Source organism: Mesocricetus auratus, unplaced genomic scaffold (assembly GCF_017639785.1).
Source record: "Mesocricetus auratus isolate SY011 unplaced genomic scaffold, BCM_Maur_2.0 Super-Scaffold_100676, whole genome shotgun sequence".
Classification (NCBI taxonomy): Eukaryota; Metazoa; Chordata; class Mammalia; order Rodentia; family Cricetidae; genus Mesocricetus; species Mesocricetus auratus.
Window position 1 is genome coordinate 96,908,119 of NW_024429266.1, and position 24,443 is coordinate 96,932,561.

At 38.6% G+C, this 24,443-nt stretch overlaps 1 protein-coding gene across 1 annotated transcript; it reads right to left on the bottom strand.

Annotated features, from left to right (window-relative positions):
• Nucleotides 1–4,206: 4,206 nt before the first annotated feature.
• On the bottom strand, nt 4,207–23,311 carry LOC121136936 (vomeronasal type-2 receptor 116-like). The gene is made up of 6 exons (XM_040738492.1): nt 23,112–23,311; nt 15,423–15,714; nt 13,554–14,360; nt 12,272–12,499; nt 11,734–11,863; nt 4,207–5,114 (listed from the first exon to the last, which is right to left on the bottom strand). Exons 1-6 carry the CDS (start codon nt 23,309–23,311, stop codon nt 4,207–4,209), a joined length of 2,565 nt encoding a protein of 854 aa, XP_040594426.1.
• Between the last annotated feature and the right edge of the window lie 1,132 nt (nt 23,312–24,443).

A 24,443-nucleotide genomic window follows, 5' to 3' on the forward strand; every position in this document is an offset into this window, starting at 1 on the left:
AACCTCTCAGTTACTATATGAATACATACCTCTGCTAACAGTGCTGATTGTGAATTCCCTCCCCATCTTTGTCAGCATTTTGTGTTATCAGTCTTTACTGGGTCATCTATGATGAGGGCTAAGAACTATACTAATCTGTGGGTATAAAGATAACAACTTAACAAGAACATTATTACTATGTCCATGTAACAAAGTGATGCTATTGCATTCTCCGCTAGGACCTAGAACCTAGCCAGGTACATGTTTTGGGGACCTTTAATGATACCAGACATAATTTGCCTCTTAGAGAGTGGGTTTTAAATGCAATAAGAAAGTGGTTTGATACACCTATAGCATTTGGTTACCAGTGAGCATTATCTTCCCAGGCCAGTCATTATTTTAGCTCAAAGTGTTCAAAGACAGGTTGTTGGGGAAGTCCTTTGTCAATAAAGCACTGTCTGGCCAATAGGGAATCTAGATAGGAGGGACTAGGAGTCCAGGAGGATTCTGGGAAGGAGAAACACAGGAGAGTTCGAGATGTAATGCCATGGGGTAGGAGCCCGGAACTATTCTCCGGTAAGAGACATACTTAGATTAACAATTATGGGGTAATTACTTAAGTCAGAGCTAGCCAGTAAGAAACAAGCAAGGCCAACAGCTTCATAATGAATATAGCCTCCTGTGTGTTTATTTGGGGACTACAAAGTGGCAGAGCCCAGGCAACTGGCGGGAGATAAACCAAAGCAGCTAGCAAAGAAAAAGCTTCTCTTAACAACAGGTGTTAGCGACACTGATCCTAGGGAGATAAGAACAAATGTCTACCCACTCTAGATAGGGAACTAAGAGCAGACCAAAGTAAGCCACTAAAATCTAAGTGGTTGAACCAATGAGTTTTGCTGAGGTTACTCACAGGAATGATTACTTATAGGAGAATACAGGATTTAACGGTGGTTTGAATGAGAATGGCCTCCATAGGCTCATATATTGGAATGCTCCTTCTGCAGCTGGTGAAATTATTTGAATTTAGGAGGTGGTACACTGGTGGAGGAGGTGTGTTACTAGGGGTGGTCTTTGCATTTTCAAAAGACTGCACCATTCCCACTCATCTCTCCGTCCCTCTGCATCTATTTTTCTGTTTCCCTCATGCTTTTGGATCAGATGGCAGGTCTCAGCAATGGCTCCAGCACTGTACCAAATGAAATGCCGCAGCACTTCCTATCATGAAGTTCATGGACTCTACTGCCCTGTGGAACTATTCACTCAAATTTCAATCAAATATTTTACAACTTCCTTTGGAAATGGTATTTTGTTACAGCACTAAAAAAAAGTGACTAAGACGTGACTCAGAGACAAGTCTGTGTCAAATATGGGTGTGATTCACAAAACCTGGCAACTTGGAACACAACTTGCAGGCAACCTCACAGGTTACATGTCTGAGGAATCTTGATTTATCTCTTCTTCTTAAAAGCAGCTTTGCTTGTCTTAGAGTGTCTCTCAGTTGCCCTTCCTGCTCATATGTACTTGGAGATGGAGAGTTCTAGTGTATCTGGTCAGTTTCAGAGATTTCCTGTAGCCTTTTAATACTTTACTTCCAGAACTTAAGGTATTTCCTACGGAATAGAAGGTTTCACCTCCTTTAGAACATCCTTCCTGTGCCTTGATCAGAATACCTGTATGTTAAAGAGTTTTCAACTTAGAAGAAACTGCCACACAACAGTAAGACTGCTGAAAACTTTTCTCTCCAGTATTGTATGGAGAAAACTTACAAATTGTGTCAACTGGCCAGTGGAAGGAAGCTTGCTGGTCAGATATATATATTTTCTCCATGTCTTATGATGCAAGTATATGATGTCCTCAATATTAGGGTCTTACTATCAAGTTCTGGAGAGTGACCAAGAGCAAATGACATAACCTATAATGGCTGGAGTGTTCTATGAAACACCTCAGATCAACATCTTCAAACGAACCCATTCCTGGCATAGGGCTTTTTATTTGATACCCTGTAGTAAATTTGTGAGGTGTTTTCCCTCTATACAATGGGATAATTCCATTGGAGCTTTCCCCAATCTGTAAAGCTCTGTTTATGAAACTTCTATAGGAGTAGATTTCCTTACAAAATTGCCAAAAGAATTTAGTATTAGTTATTCCTCCCCATACTCCCTCCTTTATTCTGCCCATCAGTTCCTGACCACCCTGAGTCCTCCATTAGTTCCTTTCTCACCTTCATAAAATCTGTATTTTATCACCTGTTTGTTGAAGCCTCCCCTCCTTATGAACTCTTTCTAGTTTCTTCATTTTTATGGGTACTCCATTTTTAAAACATTTAAAGTTTCAAAGACAGTAACTACATATAAGAGAAAATCTGTGGCATCTGTCTTTTGGGATTTGCATTATCTCATTCAAAATGATTGTGTCTGGATCATCCATTTACCTGAGAATTTCATAATTATGCTTTTGGCAGGTGGATAATACTCTATTTGTGTATATGTATAAAATTTTCATTATCCATTTGTTGGTGGATGGATATGCAGGCTATTTCCTCTGCCTGAATATTGTAACTAAAACAGAAATCAACATGGATTAGCAAGTAACTTGTAGTAGAATATAGATTCATATGGATTGGGTCCATCTTGGTGGGATAGTTGTTCTGTTTGTTTTGTTTTTTCCAAGTTGACAAAAATCTACATTTTTCTGAGAAGAGGAAAACTTAATTAAGAGTCCACAAGATTGCCTAGTATACAAGCCTGTGGTGCATATTCTTGATTAACGACTGATATGGTAGGAAATACTAACTGTGGTGCCACATCTGGGCAGGTGATCCTAAGCTGTATAAGAAAGCATGCTGGGAAAGCCATGTGGAGCAAACCTGCAAGCAGCATCCTTTCATGGATTCTTCACTAAGGCTTGCCTCCAGGTTCCCGCTTCCAATTCCTGCCCAGACTTCCCTCAGTGATTAAGTGCAACCTCAGAGCTATAATCAGAAATGAACCCTTTCCCCTTTTAGTTGATATTTTGATGTATTATCACAGTCATGAGAACCCCAAACAAGACAAGCACCACTTCCCCGCAGTGTGCGGGAATTCTTTCTGTCTCCTGATGTGTTTTTCAGTTTCTTTCTTGAGAGCCATTGGGATTTCATTGTGCTTCTCACCCATGTCTCATATTATTCTAAGATTGTTTTAAATTTATTCTGAATAGTTTTCTTATCCAGATTCTTTCTTTGTATGTTTATGGTTGATATAAAAAAAGACTTTTGATTTTGCGTCCTGTTACTTCTCTGGGTGTATTTATCGTCTTTGAGAATTTCCTCATGGCATTGATAGGGTCTTTTATGCAACCCATCATATCACCTGTAGGTAAAGATACTTTGACTTCCTCTTTTTTTTGATCTCCATCTCCTTATCTACTTCTGTTGCATTATTTCTTAGCTGAACCTTCAAGCACTATGGAGTAGAAATGAGGAGAGTGGATATATTAAACCTCTTCCTGACTAAGAGGAAATACGACAAGTCTATTTCCTGTGAGTGGGATGTTGACCATGTGCTTGTGTGTTTCCTTTATTATGTTGAGATATTTCTCCCATCCTCATAGATTCTCCAAATGTTTTGTCACAAATAGATACTGTATTTTGTTCAAAACCTTTACTGTATGTAATTAGATGATTTGGTTTTTTGATTCCTCAGTGGAGGCAGAATAGGGGGTTGGAGGGGTTGGTGGGAGCCAGGGGAACAGGAGAGGGAGAGGGAGTTGGGATTGACATGTCAAGCAAGCTTGTTTCTAACTTAAATAAAAATGTCAAAATAAAAACAAACAAAAATAGTAATGAACAAATTAATTTATAAATAAAGACACTTTAAAAATACAATTCTGTAAATCTTGTGGCAAAGTCACAGCAAATCTGGAAATTCCATGCTATAATTATGGTCTGATGCAATCCTATACTATCCTTAACCTTTTGTTTGATGGAAACTAAGATCATTTTGTACATTGAAAAAGTATTTATCCAAAATTCGCATGCAAAAGACATAGCTGGCTGAGTAGAAATCTAAACAACCCGTAATAATTTAACTCTTGACATACAGATTTCCAATATTCTACAAACACAAAATGTTTAGCAAGTCAATAATCTTTGAGGGATGTACACTGTAAGTAGGTACTTAACATGTGAAATTCTGTTGACACCACTCAAATTTTTAAAAATGTAACACGAGTTATTCTAAAGACTGATCATTTCCCCTGCACTCTGTCTCTTGTGGCTTTCAGTGAGATCTTAACAGGTCTCATGATTATTATGTAGCACTTCGGGAAAAAGATACAGCCTAGGAGCCCTGTACTAGAAGCCAATATGGAGAACACCTCCACAGCCACCATGACCTTCCCCTTAGTGCTGTGGTAAACAGGGAGGAAGGTGACCCAGACACTGCAGAACACCAGCATGCTGAATGTCAGATATTTGGCTTCATTGAAGGTGTCAGGTAGCTTCCTGGCCAGAAAAGCTACAGTGAAACTCCCTATGGACAGAGCCCACAAGTATCCCAGGACACAGTAGAAGGCTGTGACTGAGCCCTTATTGCACACAATGATAATTTGACCATGTTCAGAATGTGTATCTATTTCCACAAAGGGAGGGGAGGTTCCAAGCCAGATTCCACAGATGATAATTTGTATAATTGTGCAGATGGGAATGATGAATCTGGGTGTCCCTGATTTAAGCAACCCCCTCATCCTTCTTCCTGGAGCAGTGATCTTGAAGGCCAGCACCACAGTAATGGTTTTGGCCAAGACAGTAGACACAGCTACTGTGAACACAACACCAAATGTGATCTGTTGCAGGATGCAGGTGGCTATGTTGGGCTGACCAATGAATAGCAATGAGCAAAGAAAACAGAAGGTGAGAGAAACAAGAAGGATGTAGCTGAGAGTCCTGTTATTGGCTTTCACCACAGGAGACTTTTGGTGCTTTATAAAAACCCCAAGGACAGATGCTGAGAGTGTCGAGAAGCACAGGGCCATGCCAGCCAGTGTCATCCCCAAGGGGTTTTCATAAGTCAGGAATGTCACAGCTTTTTGGAAGCAATGGGTTCGCTCTGTGTTGGCATACTGATCATCTGGACATGACACACACTGATCAACATCTGGCAAGAAATGTAAGGTGTCATCAATACAACTTCAGTGAGTTTCTCACAGTTGAACCCCTCCCCCACACACATACTTTTGAAAGTAGTGCATTCTGAAAGATAGTCCAATTATTCTTCTGGTAACTGAAGGGAAGGAACAATAGACTATTGCTTTGAAGAATCTTCCCAGCTAATAGTACATATCTTCTTTACTATCAAGTAAACAAATGTCTTTTTAATGTTTAATATGTATTCATGTTTCTTCTCTTCTTGTCTCCAAATTAAGACAAAATAACTATTTTCATTATATATTTGGTATAATGAAAATATAGTAATTTAGGCTTGCAGTTTCACAAGAGCAAGCACTTATTTCCCTTGTGTCTATGACATTGGATTCATGGTCTCCAATAACTAGAATTCTGGGTATCTCTTGGGCACTAATACTATCTCTTCCCACGGCAGAGAAAAATTAAAGCCCTCAAAACATGCTGAGAATTATATAAATTCCACCGATGGGTATGAATACATCATCAATTAACAATCATCCAAGTTTGTGTTTTAAGAACATCATGCCTTGCATTGTTTTTTTAAGCAACAAATCTTAGATCATTTTTGAAAATGGAATGTCAAATGAGAAAGGAAGGGTCCCCATTACTGACCAGTTGACAAATCTATGGGGCATTATGTTAATATTATATTAATTAATAATTTTTGTAGAAAGATCTAAACTGAGAAATTGGTCCTAGTTTATACTAACAAAGTAACGTGGATGAGTCATGGGGAGAAAGATACTAAGCAACTCCATGCTCTCCACCTCAGTTCCTTCATCCAGGTTTCTGAACTGAGTTCCTTCCATGCTTCTCATTCATGATACACTGTAAGCTGCAGGCTAAAACTAGCTCTTTCCCTCTGAAGGTGCTTTTGGTGAAGGTCTCTACAAAAGCAACAGAACACTATCAATTGCATCACATTTGGTTTATTAAAATGTAACATCAAATTTGGGGGACTAAAATAGATATTTATATTGCACTAAATAGGTCCACTGCAAATTATACCATGTTTTTTCACTGAAGTAGTATGTAGTCACGAAAACTAGGTAATGTGCAAATTACCAAGGAAATACAGATGATATACATGATGGTTACTTGGGCGAACATGACCTCCCTATGCATAATTTTTAATTTCCACAACAGAAAATGTTAAATATTTCATTTTGTTACACAGAAACAGTAGATAACTCTTGCTCAGCTTTCCAGTTTTCCCAGTCTCAGGTTTCCACAGTTGCCAATAGTTCTTTGTGTAAGGCTGAGGCTTCACGGTCTGTCTCTCATCCACTTCAGCATATCTCTTGGTGTCATAATGTTTGTACCAGTATGAATTACCACATCAGTAAAAATATGTTATCCATTCCCCTCACTCACACCGGAATTTGCTGTCACTTTTAGTTTTTGCTGTTGTTTGATCTTGGTTATTATGACTTTGTGTGATGAAATTTCAAATTTTAATGTGTATCCTTGTGATGTCTAAAGTAATTTGAACATATTTTAATGCTCCCGAGGTATGTGTGTTTTGACTTTTGAGAACTGTGTGTGTGTCTCCTTGCTACAGTTTTTAATGGGAATGTTTGATTTGGTGATGCTGACATTTGTCTGGTTTTTGTGTATTCTACATACTGACTGGTTTTCTGATATATCAACATAGGCTTTATTTTTACCATTCTGTGGGTTGTTTTTTCATGAAAATGATGGTTTTGTTTGCTGCTCATAAATTAAAACTGACTCTGTTCCTGATTTAATGTGCTCTCCTATTAGCAGTAAGTAAGCATTTCCTTTTGTGCAAATTCCACCATAGTGCTGTTATTTATTATTAAACGAGTGTTATTTTAGCTGCTGTAAGATGGAATCTGAATAAAGCTGTTATCTCCAGTAATCTGACACATAGTGAAACTGAATACTTTTTATTGTTCATCAGTCATTTCTATTCCATCTCTTGATAAATGACTGCATCTTAAATTAAACTACGTCAGTTACATAGAAGAAAGTATTGAAGACACTTCAGGTTATTACCTTTGTTGGTTAGGTTCAACTTGACATAAGCCTGGATCATTTGGTGAAAAGGAATCTCAAATGAGACAAAGTCCCCATTAGATTTTCCTATCGATACACCTTTAATGCATTTTCTTGACTAATGCCTTTGTGGTATGCCCAGCCCCCTGGGATGGTTAGCTCTCTTGGGTAGTGGTCCTTAGTGGTATATCAAGGCAGTCAGAGCATGGTATAAGGAGCAAAGCAGTAAGTGGAGAGCCTTCATTGCTTCTGTATTCATTCATGAGTTCTCAACTTATGATGGACTACATATGTAAGCCATATGCACCCTTTCCTTTGGAAATGATTTTGGTCATAAGTATAAGACTTTCTTAACAGTCCTGTAACCACTTATGAAGCAATCCCAACTGCCAACAAACATAATATCATGAAATTATAAAGCTCGTTAACAGGAAAGAAACAATGAATTGAATGAAGAGACATCCCTGAGAATGTATGGAAACCATTTCTTGCTGTATATCTGACAGAGGTTATTACCTGGAATACACAAGGAGCTCAGGAAATTAAGCAAGAAATCAAACAAGTCAAGCTACTTCAATCAAGAATAGGTTTTGTCAGGATGTATCCCTAGTGCATGAAAGGACTTCAGGAGCCCATTTCCCATAGAGGGATACTCTATTAGCCTAGATACACAGGGGAGTGCCTAGGCCCTGCCCCAAATGACTTGGCAGATTTTGATGATCCCTCATGGATGGGGAGTGGATGGGGGATGAGATGGGGGGTTGCAAGGGACATGGAAGAATGGAAGGGAGAGGGAACTGGGATTGATATATAAAATGAGATTGTGTCTAATTTAAATAAAATTTATAAAAAAGAATAGACTTTGTACTGATGAAACATAATAAGGAGAATAAAAGTCCCCAACTAAGTGAGAGGGTTACGTGATCAGAAGCTCAGACCCACAAGCAGCTGTAACAGCAGCGGCAGCTACTCCATTAGCCCACAATCGCAGGATGTGCTCCGGCCATGGAATCCCAGACCACAGATGTGCCAGTTAATTCTACCTAACCAAATGCAGTCATTGTCTTCTCAAGGTCCTTCGTCTTATGATAACTTTGTATAAAAAACTTACTGTGCTAAGTAATCTCTGTAACTATGGGAACCCTACTGAGACTTACAGCTTCTGGACTCCTTCTCCTCTCTTCTCAAGGCTTCAAGTCTCATGATAACCTTTGGTATATTAAGTAATCCCTTGTAACCTGGGAAACTGAAACTCAGGACTCCTTCCCCCTCCTCCTTTTCCCTTTAGTTGAGGGGGTGGGGGTAAAATAGGGGGAAGAGGGAATCATAGGATCGAAGACAGATCAGGCACCAGAGTGACCTCGAGTGATCTAAAGGTATAACATCAATTGGCAAGCTAAGCAATAGTGGAAGGACCACCTCGAATGCCCATTCCTGATAATGAACTTGATGTCTATAACTATCCGGGAGCCTTCATCCTGGGACTGATGGAAGCAGAGGCAAACACACAACTAAGCACTGAACTGAACCCAAGGAACCCAGTGACAGAGAGAGAGGAGTGATGAGCAAATTGGCAAGGAATGGGCTGGCAAAACCAGCAGAGACAGCTGATCTGAACAGGGGAGTGCTCTTGGACCCCAGACCGACAGTGGGGAGGCCAGAATGGGACTGATCTGGACCCCCCAAATGTGAGTGTCAGTGAGAAGGCCTGGGCAACCTATGGGGCTCTGAGCTGTGGATCAGTGTCTATCCCTGGTATACAATCTGTCTTCATGTGCCTATGGCACAAAGAGAGATGCTCTCTCAGCCTGGACTCTTAGGGGAGTGCCTTGACCCTACCAAGAGTGAAATGATAGACTTTAGACATCCCCTATGTGGAGGGATTTGGAAATAGGGTGGGAGGGAGGGTGGAAGGGGAGTGCGGGAGGAGGGGAGGGAGAGGGAACTGGGATTGACATGTGAAACAAGCTATTTAAAATTAAAATAAAAAATGATTAAAAAAAAAAAAAAAAAAAAAAGCTTTTTTTTATTTAGCTGGTGGGCATCTCATGTCATCTCCCCGCCAAGGGGTGAGATCAGAGCTGGCAGCTTGATAAAGAAACCTTTTGTTTTTGCATCAGAAGTGTCAACTCCTTGGGTTAGTCTCTGGGATTCTGCTAACCTGGCACAAAGGTACCTGTAAGTATCTGTGTGTGCGTGCGTGTGTGTGTGTGTGTGTGTGTGTGTGTGTGTGTTTCAATTTTTTTGTTAAAATATTTCTAGTAGTTCATCATTTTTGATAAAGGTGATGTGAGAACAATTCCAGGCTAAAAATTCGCATGAGAAAGCCTTTCCACAACAAAGCATCTTCTCCTAGCCCAAAATAATTCAGTTTTTCATCATTTTGTTCAGGAGCTTCATAAACCTACACAAAGTGTTTATTTAGAACAGTCTTACATCCCATTTTCCCTCATCCAATACTTTTTCTATCATCCCCAATACTTTTCTTTCCCTACCTCATCTGCAGTTATTTGAAGTCCATTGCATCTACTTACCGATGACTACTACACCTTGATTCACTGGAGCTTTGGTAGCCTCTCTGATGCCTCATGCTCAAAGAAAACTGATTCCCACTTCACCATCAAATGTTCCTCATGTAGGAATGGGTATTTATGATCTCAGACACCAACAATTCTGTGAGCTTGCCTGTTTTGACCTAGTGTGGGTCTTGTGCATGCAGTCACAGCTCATTTGAGTCCATGCTTGCAACAGTGACAAAAATAGTGCACATCTATAAAATATTTTTGCCGCAGCCATCCCCTACCCATGGCTCCTATGATCTATTCCCCATACTTCAGTGATGATCTCTGAACTGTCAGGTTAGGGGCTGTTTGACAGGTGTCTCCACTTACTTTTATTCTCTTCTTTCTGAACTGTGATAAATGTCTCTACTAACTGTCATCTCTGATGAGGGTTGAGAACTACACTAACCAATGAGTATAAAGATAACAACTTAGGAAGAACATTATTATTAAGAAAACTTTTTTGTGAGTTAATTTTGTGTACTGTTGCCTAGCTGAAGGTGTTTCTCAGCTGTAGTTGTTTCTTGAGGGATCTTTATTATCTTTTAGAAATAGAATCCTGTCTTCTGGTATAAAGACACTTTGACTTCTTCCTTTCCAATCTGCAATCCCCTTTTCTACTGGGTGCCTTACTTCTCTGGGTAAGACTTAAAGCACTAAAGAATAAAATTCTACAGAGCATATAACATTCTCTTGTTCCTGAGATAGTGGAAATACTTTGAATCTCCTTTTTTAATGTGATGCTGCCTGTGGGCTTATACGTTCATTTATTATGATTCCATATGTCCCTTCTATCCCTAAATTCTCCAAAAAAATTTATCATGATGACATTTTAGATTTTTTTCCAAGAAATGTCCTTACAAAATTACATGATAACGTATTTTCTGTACTTGAATCTATTTATGTGGTGAATTTCAAATAATAAGTTGTGTGTGTTGAAACATCATTGCATCATATTAACTTGTTGAATGTGTTATTTGTTGTTCAATTTATTTTTAAGCATTTCATGGTGGAGTATTGCATTGATGTTATTCACGTTGATTGTTCTATTATTTTTTGGGTGGTCAGATATCAGGTTTTCTTCAAGTAATTCATTATGTACTGAATATTGCATGATATGGTAATTTCCTATACTCATCCATTCCAAACAGTAATAACTTCCATATGCTCTATTCTTTGATAATCTTATGTTCAGGTAAAAACCCACATAAACATGCATGGTTTATACTTAATATGCATATAGAATTACTTCATTCTGCAAGAATTTTTACATACATTTATTTAGTTTTATGGCTAAACCATAAATGTATATCTTCACAGATTTTCTTTGCTGCTCATCTGTGAATTACAGAGAGCAGAAAATATAATTTTCTCATTGGAATCAATCTATGCCGCTTATTTTTATATGAGACATATGCATTACTAACTCTGTATGTTTGGCTTGAGTATTTTACCTGAATGTTGATCTGTGCACTACATATGTTTATTATATTTCTCACAATAACTCCTGGGACTGGAGTTACAGACAGTTGGAAGCCATCATTTTAATGCTGGGAATCAAATCCAGGTACTCTAAAAGGACAGTCAATGTTCTTCACTTCTAAACCTCTGCTACAGTCCCTGAATTTCTTAAGACAAATCTACTGTCTATTAATATTTGATCTATTTCAAGAACAGTTTAGGGCACCGGAAGAGTTATCCTGTGCAACAGTAATGGTAATAATGTTAGGTAAATACAGTTGCAAAAAGATTGGACATGGATACATGTCTGTATATTCCACATGTAAATTTATCTGAGAGAAGCAAATATTAAACTCTTTTTGGGTTATCAAAAAGTAACTAAATAACATATGGCTGTTAATCCTGTAAAGCTACCAAATGTGGGCTATTGCAAGGGGGTATGTTATTGATGATTATTACTATTCAATATGAACCAAAAAATTTTAGAATATAGTCTATGTGATTATCTTTTGCATTATTACTACTTCAAACGGTGGGTTAAAAACACACACTTGCCTGTACCATTGGAAATTTCATTTTCTGGGCAGAGGCTGCAGTCAAAACAACAGACAGCCTTGCCTTCCTGAAGAGATTTTCTGAATCCAGGGCCACAACTTTCACTGCAAACTGAGATGGGAGTCTGAGGAAATCAGAGATATGAGGACACATAAGGATTGATCTGGCAACTGAATTTTATGCGAGTACTTGATTGTTGACAAATTTAATATTATAAACCTACATTCAGTTAATTAATGAATGTGTACATACACCCTGTAACAGGATATATGGATAATGCACACATGAATATTCATGTAAAGAGATATATATATAATATTTAGAAACAGGTATATACATAGGGAAGAATGTGATAATATTTGGCAATAATAAACTTAGGAGGAAAACATTTGAATGTAAGGAGTGAGTTTGCAAACAGGCCAGGGCAGTCATCTTTATTTTGTATGGAGGTATGAGACTCAGCAAAGCACTTTTTCCATTTTTTTCATACTTTTCTATCTTCTGTAAAGCATGTTGTGAGATTCGAACCCACCTCTGTAACTCCTGTGCTCCACTCTATCCTGTCCTCATAGAGTGACAACTGTTGACCAGGTGGAAAATATGGGGAAAATGTTCCTATTTTTACTTTATATCCAAGACCTTGTGGAAAATTCCAGAAGTTCAGAATGTCATAAGTTATATGAATGTTTTTTGAAGGATTCAAAGTTACTGAGTCTCCAGTGGGATTCTTGAATTGAATGTTCTTCAGGACGTGGTTCAGCTAATGTACATGCATGATTTAGAATAGCAATATTCATTGTTAAGATAAAAACCAGAATTATGTCATATTCACATTTAATTAATCAGTCCTTCGAAATGAAGCATTATTACAAGTATATAGCAGAAAATAATGAATGACTACAGTGACTTAACAAAACTATCATATAACTATGTGGACAGAGTATTCAAATACATCTCAGGTTTGCTATGAAATATCGTGGTTTTCAACACTAATCATTCATGTTTGTGATGGTTAGTTCTAACTATGAACCAGACACAATCTAGAAACACATGAGAGTTAGGACTCAGTGAAGAATTTTCTAGATTATTTGGCCTCTGAGTATATCTATGAGGGATTGTGTAACTTGGGTTACAAAGACTCACCTTGAGTTTGAGCAGGAACATTTCATGAGTTGAGACTGAACTGAATATATTGGAGTGAATGACAGGAATAATAGCATTCATGCTATAACTAATTGCTTTCTGTTCTTGACTGTTGATGTTGATGTGCTAGACTGCTTTACATCTTTGCTACCTTGACTTCTTTGGGATCATGGACTATAAATTGGAATTATGAGTCAATTTAGCCCTTTCTCATTTAAGTGGCTTTTGTCCACATTTATCATAGCCAAAGGAAACACACCTAAGACAGTCTCTCTACCAGATGTAGTTTGAATAGATGTTTTAAGATTTTTTGTTAGTTGGCATTGTACACTACTTAGGAACCTGATATGTTCCTAAATTTCTTATTTATATTAAAGAATATAATGGGAAGAAATTATGGATTTTCTATTGAGAATCTTAGAAGCCCAAAATACTGTTGGCCCTTCATCTTTAACATAAACTTTGGCTCTCAGCACATCAATATTTATTTATATGATACTGGAATTTTGGTTATGATTTACATCCAAATCATTTTCCTGTTAAGCAGTTAAAACAGCCTATAAGATTTCTTTATGGAAAAAATCCCAAGGAACTTATTTGGAGCACCTCTGGGGCCATTTAACTAAGTTCCTGTGGTGACAGTCAACATCATCCAAATGAAAAATCATTACCTTCCACGGAGGAAATTTCATTCTTTCTCCATTTTTCACTGTTTGCATGTCTACTTGCTGCATAAGCATCTTGTGGAGGGTGTGTGCTACAGCATACACAGCATTGTATACATGATAGCTGCCATCACTCATGGCAGTGTCAAAGTGGTACCAAGGTAACCATTCCAAGGAACCTCTAGATGAACAATTTTCTAATGCTTTACAGGAAGTGTCAGAGAGTGAACAATCAAAATAATTCTCCCACAGTTTTGCAAGGAAAATGTCTTCTGGGTATTTGGAAGGGGTAACTGTCTTTACAAAGTCCTTAAAAGCAGAAATCTCACCATGGTGTTGTGAAAAGATGAGAGTCCCATGGAATGAGTCAAGAATGAAATGTCTCATAGCAGTAGTCACTTCCCATTGTGAAGTGGTGATCCAGATTCTCCACGGAGATACATATTCCCATCTTCTAAAAAGCACACCTAAAGAAGAGTCAGTGTCACCATAGATGATGATGACTTTTACTGAGTTCATCACAACTGGGCTTTGGTATATGGTAGCAAATGTCATAGAGAACATATGGCTGATTGGGATCATTTCTAAGAAGGCAACACAGACTCCGTTTCTTTCCATCTCTGCTATCAGTTCTGAGACAAAGTGAACACCCTTTTCATCATCTGAGATCACCAGTCCCACCCAGTTCCATCTGAAGTAGACCATCAATGAGACCATGCCTAAGGCCAGAGAAGAGTCCTTGGTGGTCATCTGATACAAAGAAGGAAACTTATCGGGGTCATTCATACTTGACTCGAAAGGTCCGAAGGAAAGCTGAAGAAAAGTGAACAAGGAGTGGCATGAAGAAGTCTCCAGAAATCATGGACTCAATGAGTATGAAACAGTAACTTAAAGTTGTAAAAAGTCAAATTTACATTTAAATCAATTCTACCATTTTGGAGACCATTCTATAACATGTGTGTGTCTGAAGCACTTCCAGTATATTTCAAACAAAAGTAATGTTGCTATATCAACAAATCTCAACTATATAGCCTTAAAGAATTTCTTGTATTTCAAAAGATCCATTAGTTAGTTAGGATTGTGTGTGTGTGTGTGTGTGTGTGTGTGTGTGTGTGTGTATGAGAGAGAGAGAGAGAGAGATGTATGTGTCAGTACATATGCATGTGAAGGTTAGATGAGGGCTTTGAATGCCCTACACTTTCCCCACATAGTGTTCTTAAGGTATGGTCTCTCTTTAACCCTGAGATTCATGTTTTTATTGCTTACTAGAAGACAGGAATCCACGGGGATAATCCTGTCTCTGCTGTGCTATCATGAGGAAGTTGGTGGTACTGGCGTCCAAATTCCTGTCCTCAAGATTGCACAGACAGCACTGGGTGGTGGTGGCACATGTCTTTAATCCCAGCATTTGGGAAGCAGAGGCAGGTGGATCTCTGAGTTTGAGATCAGCCTGATCTACAAGAGCAAGTTCCAGGAGAGCTCCCAAAGCCACAGAGAATCTCCGTTTTGAAAAACCGGGGAAAAAAAGAAAGAAAAGAAAAAAAAGCACAGATTACTGGTATATCATTTATACTAAGACTTTGTATGTTGAATCACACACAAATAAAGTCCTCTTTGTCTCTGTCTCTGCCTATCTCTTAGTTATTTAACAAAGGTTTTCTTTTTTCTAGCCTTAGCTGCCCTGGAACAAGCTATGTAAACAAGGCTGGCCTGGAACTCACAAAGATTCACCTGCCTCTGTCTCCTGAGTCTGGCATTAAAGGTATGTACCACCATCACCCAGATGAAGTGTTTCCTATTTATGCTGTTCCCTTGGTACCCATTGTTGGAATCAAAGGATAATGCCGCCATTTCTTCCCATTTATGTAATCTTACCTGTGGATATTTATAAAGTCCCAGAAATGTGCCAATTAAGGAAGAAATTTCCCATGTTGTTCCTGTGATTACAGCGATAGAGTTTTCCTCTCTTCTGCAGGTGTAGTTTGGGATGAATGAGGTTTGACCAGTGAGCCAAATGAGAAAAGTCAGCACTGTTTCTTCTTGACTTAGCCCAGCAGTGTAGAAACCATAACCCAGAGATGTGTTAGGTAAAAGTAGGGGGTTTCTGTTGATCTCTTCTACAGCAAAAATCAAGGCCATTGCAAATTGGTAGTTGGTGGGATGGATACTGTGCAGAGGACAGGACAGAACAATCTTCTATCACCATTGTCTTCAAAATCAATACAGTAACTGCCATGCACTAAAGGAGCTGTTAAATATTATTTATGTGATTTTTTAAATGGTAGACCAGACCACTTCCTTCATCTATTTTATGTGTGAGGATAGAACAAGAAGACTATCTGCCATTCATGAAGCAGGAAATCACTACATGATCATCACGTACCTTTATCTTGGAATGTCTATCCTTCATAAAAGTGAAAAATAGATCTTGTATCCTTCTGTGGAGTGTGAGTTTGTATGTTGTGGGGAGACTTTCTAAGAACGCCTGATGAAAGACAAAGAGAAATGTGGTTCTACATTCTTGTCTTAGGTTGTAATTAGCGCCTATCTAGGGATGTAGCCAGTTAAAGAGAGGAGTCAAACTTGATGTTTCTTACATGACTGTTCTCCCTGGGCTTCTGATATCAGTCCCAAGGCACTAGGATCTGAAATACTCTGTGTTCTACTTGACAATATTGTCTGACTTAGCTCTCAGCTGACCTTTGCCATTTTCCCACTGCAGCGAGTATATAGGACGCTGCACTGCTTCACAAACTTGTTTGGCTTAAGGCATCACTTTATGCGAGACTTTCTGATCCTAGTTGTTTTTGTCATCTGTATTCCTCATCTTCATTCTTCCCACTTGACACCTTGCCATTTGCCACCATTATTCCTGCAGGTTCAGGACAAGATATGGTGTGCGTATGGGTGTTTGTATAGGTAGGTGGTGTGTGTATATATATATGTGTGTGTGCATTGTGCATGTATATATGTGTTGTGTACATATGTATTTGTAGCATATATGTGTGTATAAAGTATATGTGAATGTATTTGGTGTGTGTGTGTGTGTGTGATGTATCCAGATGTGTACACAAGCAAAGGATAGAGGAGGATACCAGATGACTTCTTCCTTTAAGACAAGATCACTCAGTGAACTTGAAGCTTGTACTTCCAGCTACGCTGTTCAGGAGGCTCCTCTGTCCCTGTCTTCAAATTCTGGGATTAGAGGCACGTGCAGCCATACCTTGCTTCCATATGATCAGTAGAGAATCTAACTGAGACCCTGATGCTTGCACCAGGGTGCTGTTTCCCACTGATCAGTCTCCCCAGCTTGAAGACAAGATGCTTGTTAATGATGAACTAAAATTCAAGTCACTCTACTTGTGATATCTGGGTCACACATCCTTCATTTATATGTAAGGAAAAACAAGGCAACTTTTCTGCCTATTTTGTTTCTTGTCCAACCTCACTTTGTCTTTAGGTTACATGATAACATATCATTTAAGATAAAAATTACTAGGCATCTGTTTTATAATAAGTGGATCATTTGATTCATAATTGTATATTTTATTTGCATGTGAATTTCCTGTATGCTTTCACCCACATTTGCTTCATTGGTATCTACCATATATTTTCTGATTCTTCATGTAATTTATCATCTCTAAACGTAAGGACATCCTCAGATATGACATTTCTATATGATTCTACAGTCTATAGGTAGCCAATTGATTTATTTGCATTAATTGTGATTTTGAATATCCTTGTTTAATTTTCATTAATCATATTTTATGTTTAGATTTTACATGTATTTTCTATTATGTATTTAACTTAATTGTTATTATATGTGTACATAGGTGGTGTAATGTAAGGCCATGTATATACTGGATATGCATTTGTGTTTGTTGATAAGGATGCTAGAGAAGGTCTGGGGTCCTGCTTTCTCACTCTCAATATGATTTTTCTGGATCTCTCACTGAACTTGGAACTCCTCTGGCAGCCAGGATGTGTCAGCTATCCTGTCTCCATGCCTCAAAGTTCTGGAGTTGCAAGCACATACCCAGTCACAACAAACTTTTACATAGGTTCTGGCTATCTGAATTCAGGTACACATTCTTCTGGAGAAACGTTGTTAGGCTTGGAGACAGCTCCCCAAGTCCCTTCTATGGTAGCTTCAACTCACATTCTGCCATGAGCATGGGACCACACTGCCAGTCTGGATAACTGGCACCATCTGCTGCACAGTGTGTGGTTGTTTTAATCTTTTATCTCTCCTTGAATGAATTACTTAGCTTTCTTGTCCCATACATCATTTTGTCTTTCTTCTTTTTCCATTTTTATATAGCTTAATTTTAGTGAGTTCCTAATCTTAACTTCCTAGATCTCTGTTTTCTTTTCTGTTAAACTTTAGTTATTGACATTCACATTTTTGATATTATACATCACAGAAATATTTTTATCTGTTATTTTAATCTTGAATTACAATATAATTACATTATTTACCCCCTTCCTTTTAAAACAAACTCTACTGAACTCCTCAATGCTCTTTCAATTCATGACCTCATGTTTATCAATCATTTTTAAATATGTATGTTTGTATACATATATTCTTGAATACATAAATGCAAGCTGCTCAGTCTGTATCATGTTTCTTACATGCATGTTTTCAAGACAACAATAGACATGCTAATATGGACAGATGCCTAAGGTGCCTCAACATTCTATAAAAACACTCCCCCAAAGCAGAAGTAAATGAGAAATTCTGAGAGTTGGGGAGTAGTATTCCCCAGGAGGGAGGATATAAGTTGCTTATCCAATACCAAATGGTCATTCCTGAAAATGTTAATATATTAAAGCCTGTAATTGTTTTAGAAAGTTTGTTACTTGGTAGCCCTGGTAGCGATTTCACTTTTTTAGAACTATCCACTAAATGGACAATCTGTGTTCTGAATATGATTCGTTGTATAGCTGAGTGCTTAGGTGTTTAATTCTATCATTTTATATTCAGTGTGTTTTGCTTCACTACATTAAACAATGATGTGTTCCCTATTTGTCTGATTATCTTTGACTGAGAGTTTCTCCTTGCAATAGTTACTCATTGGGAAACATTAAGGTTAGGTTTATTATCTTTTACTTCATAGGAGAACTTCATGGGATTCTGAATCCCATTCTTTGGTAGTGATGTGATTCTGAGTATTTTCTGGCTTCTCTTGCAGAGGATCTAAGTTTAATTTTTAGCTTGATTATAATCTACTTTCCAAGAACCTATCATCTTCTTTTGGTCACTGTGTATAAATTAAACCAAGATAAACTGGTTGTGAAGAAAAACAAAAATTGGGGAGTACATGAAGTTTAATCTGCATATCAGCAAATGATATGGTAAGACAATCCTCACAAAGTCAAATGTGACATTTTCTCAAACAAGCAAATCACATGTGTGTAGGAACTGTGGTGGTTTTAATATATTCGTCAGTGTTTGATTACTTGGCCTGGAGTTTGGCACTATTAGAAGGTGTGGCTTTGGTGGAGTAGGGTAGCTTTGTTGGGGGAAGTTGTATCCTGGGTATAGGCTTTGAGGTCTCATATATGCTGAAAATGCACCCCAGCGTAAGGACAGTTCACTTCCTGTTACCTGAGGATCAAGCTATAGCCTTCTCAACTACATCTTCAGCACCAAGTCTACAAGCATGCTCACTTGCTTCCCACTAGGATGATAATGATTAACCTCTGAAAGTGTAAGCTATCCCTAATTAAATGTTTTCCTTTATAAGAATTGCTATGGACATGGTGTCTTTTCACAGCAGTGAAGACCCTAAGGAAGAGAGAAAGACTGTGGAAGAGAGGATGGAAAGCCAAGCATAATTGGAAATCAAACTGAAGAAGTTAAACAGAATTAATATAGACCCACATGTAAAATAAAGATGTTAGCAATGTATTTAAAAGGACCAGACTCCACTTTGGTAAGTGTGATATGCACCGTTTCAAGTTTTTGGACAAGTTAACAGAGGAACCATGTAGAACAGTGACCTTATAAATTTATTAAACATCAAGCTTAAACCCACATCAGCAACTTCTCACTATTGTTTTATATATATTATATATATATATAATTTGTTTGAAAAGTAAAAAATATTCTTTCATATTACAGGACTGAAGACTCAGTCCATGACTGTTAAGCCCAGTATCATGGAGATTTGAAAGGTGACAAAGGTTTTTACCCCATGTGTGGAATGAGAAAAAGCAAAGGGAAAAAGGCAAGTGTCTCCCAAACATCCCTTTCAGGGTGTGCCCTGGATGTCCTAAAATTGTCAAGTAGACTTTATCGATTCTCACCAACTTCTAGTGCCAAAACCAAGCATCCAGCACCGTGTAGTGAGGCCTTGGGAGAAGAGGACACACACAGAACACAACAAAGACTTAAATTCATGGAATCATTCATGAGTCAAGAAGTGTGTCGTCTTCTGTTGAACAACTTGTACATGACAGAGAGCTCATGGGTTACCATAGAATAGAGCTCTGATGTCAGTCACAGAGATTCTGACCAATTAGCTCATCAGGTGTGCAAATGTGTTTGAAGTCACAAGCAAAAAACAATCTCCTTAAGTGTTAAATGACTTACATAAGTCAAGCTATGTGTAAACTCATAAGAATCCACATAAATTATATTAAATAGATTAAAATGGAAATCATATCAGTGGTTAAATGTGGTTTCAAGTATACAAGAAGAGAAACTGTAAGAGGGAAGTGGTAATGGGACGATCATCCTACGAGAGAGGAATGTGGCCCACACTGAAGTCTTGAATATGAATGGCAGGGAGAATACAATCCTGGAACTATACATTCCAAGTTAAAATTTAAATGATTACAAAGTAATCCTGAACCAAGTCAACCTAGTAACTATAGATAGGAGCTTGGGAGGTGAATGAAAGGACACATACTGGCCATGCACATGTGTGAGGACCTGAGTGCGTGTCCTCCCCAGGACATGGTAGCAAATGTTTCCTATCCCAGTGGTCTTATAGAATGACTCATGAGAAGTAGAGGAGAATTCCAAAACGCCATGAGCCTGTCGTGTTGGTGTGTGCAGCAGTGAACAACAAAGATGCTCTCTCTCAAACAAGGTGGGAAGTGAAGAACAGAACCCAAGACTGTCCTCTGAACTGCCAACAAACACATTCATATTCAAAACCACACACTCACACTCAAATGCACACGTACTCACACATGCAAACACACACACACATACACACACACACACACAAACTCACATGCAATCTCAAACACATCCTGCCCCATGTACTCTTACAATACACATTCCCATGCACATTACCACAAATCATATTAACAAGCACAAAAATATTTGTTGCACACACACATGAATACACACACACTCTTAACTGCATTTACAAACATGCTCACATCTGTACATACGGTTCCACAAACGTACATGCACACAGGTTTTCAAAATAATAGTGGCAATTAAAGGAGAGAAAAACATGAAGTACTTTTGAAAGATGAAAGATAATTTCAGGGTTTTTTTGGACAGAGGTTAAAACACACATTATTCAAAGGGAAATAAATAAGAAATGTATTTTAGGAAATCAGTGATTGATGTTACTATGTTTTTAAAGGACAGATTCAATGTTGTTCCACACGCAAACTTAATTTTTTACTTTGATTTCAGGGAGAAAATTTTACAGTAAAAATACAAGTACCCAAAGTGGAAAATGAATTGGCTATATTACAGTGTATATTGCAGTGTAGTTTTCACACAGGTCTTAAAAGATGAAAGGTCAAATTTCAAGCAGAACTGAGTGGGCCTGGGTATATCTTATTTCTGAAGAGAGAGAATATTTATTCAGACCATTCAGAGTCATGAGGGGAAGAGAAAAATGACTCCGGAAGATGAAAAGTGCGATTTAAACAGGGCTGAGAGAGAAATGACTCTGGAGATGAAAGAGAGGGGAGTGGGATGACAAAGGGATGGTTATGAATCTGAAAGATGAAGGTGTGGGTGTTGTGGAAGATGAGTGTGTCATGGGGGTGAATGTGATCACAGAACATTGGAGCAAAAATCATATTGTCAAAATTAAAGTTCATCGATAAATGAAAAGAAATATAAGGAAAAATATGTAGTATTTATCAAGCTCACAAAAGGTTGTGACCAATATTTTAAAAATTAGGTGGGAGATAGCTTAATAGGCAAATTTCTTGCCGATGAAACCAATTCAAATGTTGTAGATAGGAACTCAAGGCACGGGGCCCTGCATGGTTAGTAATGGTGTCCCAAAGGTATGTCATGAGATTAGACAGAGTATGATTGATGTAATTTGCAAGTGTAGACTTTGCAAAGGGTTTATTACTAAAGGTGGAGGATTCCTGCAGTTTGACATCATCACGGAACACATCAGTCACCACTCCAGAAAATATACACTGTGCTTGGGTCATGCACAAAATTAGAGAACATGCTGACAAATTTGCGCTGAGTTTTCTTGCATCTAATTTTCAGTACTCGGAAGCTATTAGGCTTGATGTTTGCCTTACATATGGGAAACATACAATATTACTAAATTTAACGTGTATCACTAATGATTGCTGTATTTAGATACCAGACAGATCCAGGTCATAAACTTCCAAAAATCTCTCTAATAATTCTAATGGGTTGCATCTCTCTAAGTACTCACAAAGAGCAGGATCTGTGGGAGTCATAGCCACAGGGGGGCCACAGTGACAACAGCACACATGACTGGCAGAGTTACTGAAAGTGAAAGGAGACAAACAGGACAAAATGATGGAGAATGCAAAGACAGCATCCAACAGTTAGATGTAGGGAGAAATGAGATTGCTTTTAAGCAGGAACAGTTAGCTGCTTTTCCTTCCTGCCATCTGTCTTCCTAAGTGTGCCACAGGCAACACCTGTCACATCAGCTTCTGACAGGAGGGGCAAGCTCTTGTATCATTGGCATCTTCTCTGCACACAAGAGCAGAAGACAACTGTTCAAATTCTGTACAAGTCTGTCTCTGCCTTTAGTTAACGAGTTCTTTGATTGTAGTGACGTTCCTGCACCAGCGTTGGTCATTAACTGGAGGGAATGTAAACATCACAGCTGCCTGATTTTAGTCCTGGCCTGGCTTCTGACACCAGGGTGCAGGAGCACATCTGGAAGCAAATAGTGATCTTCAAAACGTTTTAACTACCTAACTACCCCAGGAAAAAGGAACACACAGTAGCAAACTTTTGGTACAGACATTAAGAAATTCGCATAAAAACCTGCAGTGAACCTTGTTTTGTAGAAGTGCCATTGTGTGGTCAACTTTCAGTACTAAAATGCACGCCTTCCTTAATTTAAGGTTCCCAGTTACATCACTTGGCCTCGGCACAAGAGCTGTCAGCAAAATAGATGTGTTTGAACCAGCTGGAGAAGGATTGTGCACTCAGCTTTCAGGTATAAAAATAGAAGACAATAGGTTAACATGAAAAACTCTTACCACTGTGGAATGGAAGCAATGTTGAGAAGACAAGCATTAAATGGATTAAGGGTGTTTCCTGGAGATTGGAGCCAGGAAGAGAAGGCAAGAGACACTTACCGTGGATAAATGTCTGTGCTTTCTGGCCCTTCAGAGTGTGGGGCGGTTTGATAGGTATAAAGGGGTAAGAATGCGGTGATCACCATGTCTCCATCCTGGTATACATTGTCTTTCAAAGAGGCAGGACATCCTGAGTTAATCAATTTGCACAGGCACATAGGACGCTTCAGGGTCAAGAATAAAGGTATCAAAGTGAGCATTGTCAGTGTTTTCCTGACCACACATGGAATCTGCAACAATGCCATGTGCATACCTGCAACAGGTGAACCTGTGTGTCCCTCTCTGTGAGTTTATAAGTTTTATAGACAGAAGCGGCCACTCAACCACCTATTTCTTCCAGATCAGCTTTCCACAATGCCCTAGAGAAATCTTCAAACTTTTTACCTTCAGGCTTCACATCTGAGGTCTTCTGTCCCAGTGACAAACACATGTTGGAAAAATATGTCTGAGGATCATCTTCTCAAGTCCCTGGTAACATTATGCCATCAAAGTCTAAGAATATCAAAGCCACAGGGACCAACCCAAATGGGGAAGCCTTGCTGTGAAACTTGCATCCATAACCGTTGTTTCAAAGGTCATCTGATATGATGTAAGCAGTTTGTCCCTGATGATTCCAAGTTAAATGTGTGAAGAAAGAAGGAACCCTGGAAGGCATCCTCTACATAGATAGAGAACCTTACGTGACACTTTCCAAGATACTGAGGGTCAGCTTATATACACAGAATCATCTAGGGCCTTGCAGCATGCTCCATGATGTCCAGTATCTGCATGTACCTCATGGGTGCAGATTCCCATTGTACTATGAAAAAAAAGAACATGTAATAGTGTCAAGACTCTTGTGATGGTAATTAACCTCCTTTCAATTGAATTTGTCTCAGCCTACAGTAAGGAGGGTATTCTCCAACTGTGTTCCACATCAAATGCTTGTGGTGAGCAAGGTTATAGATCCAGTAGTGGATTCCATTATTGAGTTTTGAATAGATATGAGGCTGCATGCTCTTATGTCAACTTGAAACAAGCTAAAGTCTTTTGACTGCATACAAGCCCATTCATGTGAATGCCTCTATATGATTGGGTTGTAGCTAGACACGCAAGGCATTTTCTTAGTTGGCAATTGATTGAGGAAGGCCCAGTAATGGTGGTGCCATCACTGGACTGTTGGTCTTGCAATGCACAAGAAATCAGTATGATGACATGGGGAGAAGGCCAGTAAGAAAAACCCCTCCAAGGCCTCTGCAGCCCTGGCCTCTATGGTACTGCCATGGTTGGGTTTCTGTCCTGACTTTCTTCAATGATGAACAGTGATATGGAAGTGTAAGCCAAATAAAACCT

Coding starts and splice junctions, on each gene's coding strand:
- LOC121136936 (XM_040738492.1), bottom strand. CDS start 23,311: ATGCTCACTTTGATACCTTTATTCTTGACCCTGAAGCGTCCTATGTGC. Junction 12,500..13,553: donor TGAAATTTCCTCCGTGGAAG/GTAATGATTTTT, acceptor CATGTACATTAG/CTGAACCACGTCCTGAAGAA. Junction 11,864..12,271: donor GGAGCACAGGAGTTACAGAG/GTGGGTTCGAAT, acceptor TGATTTCCTCAG/ACTCCCATCTCAGTTTGCAG.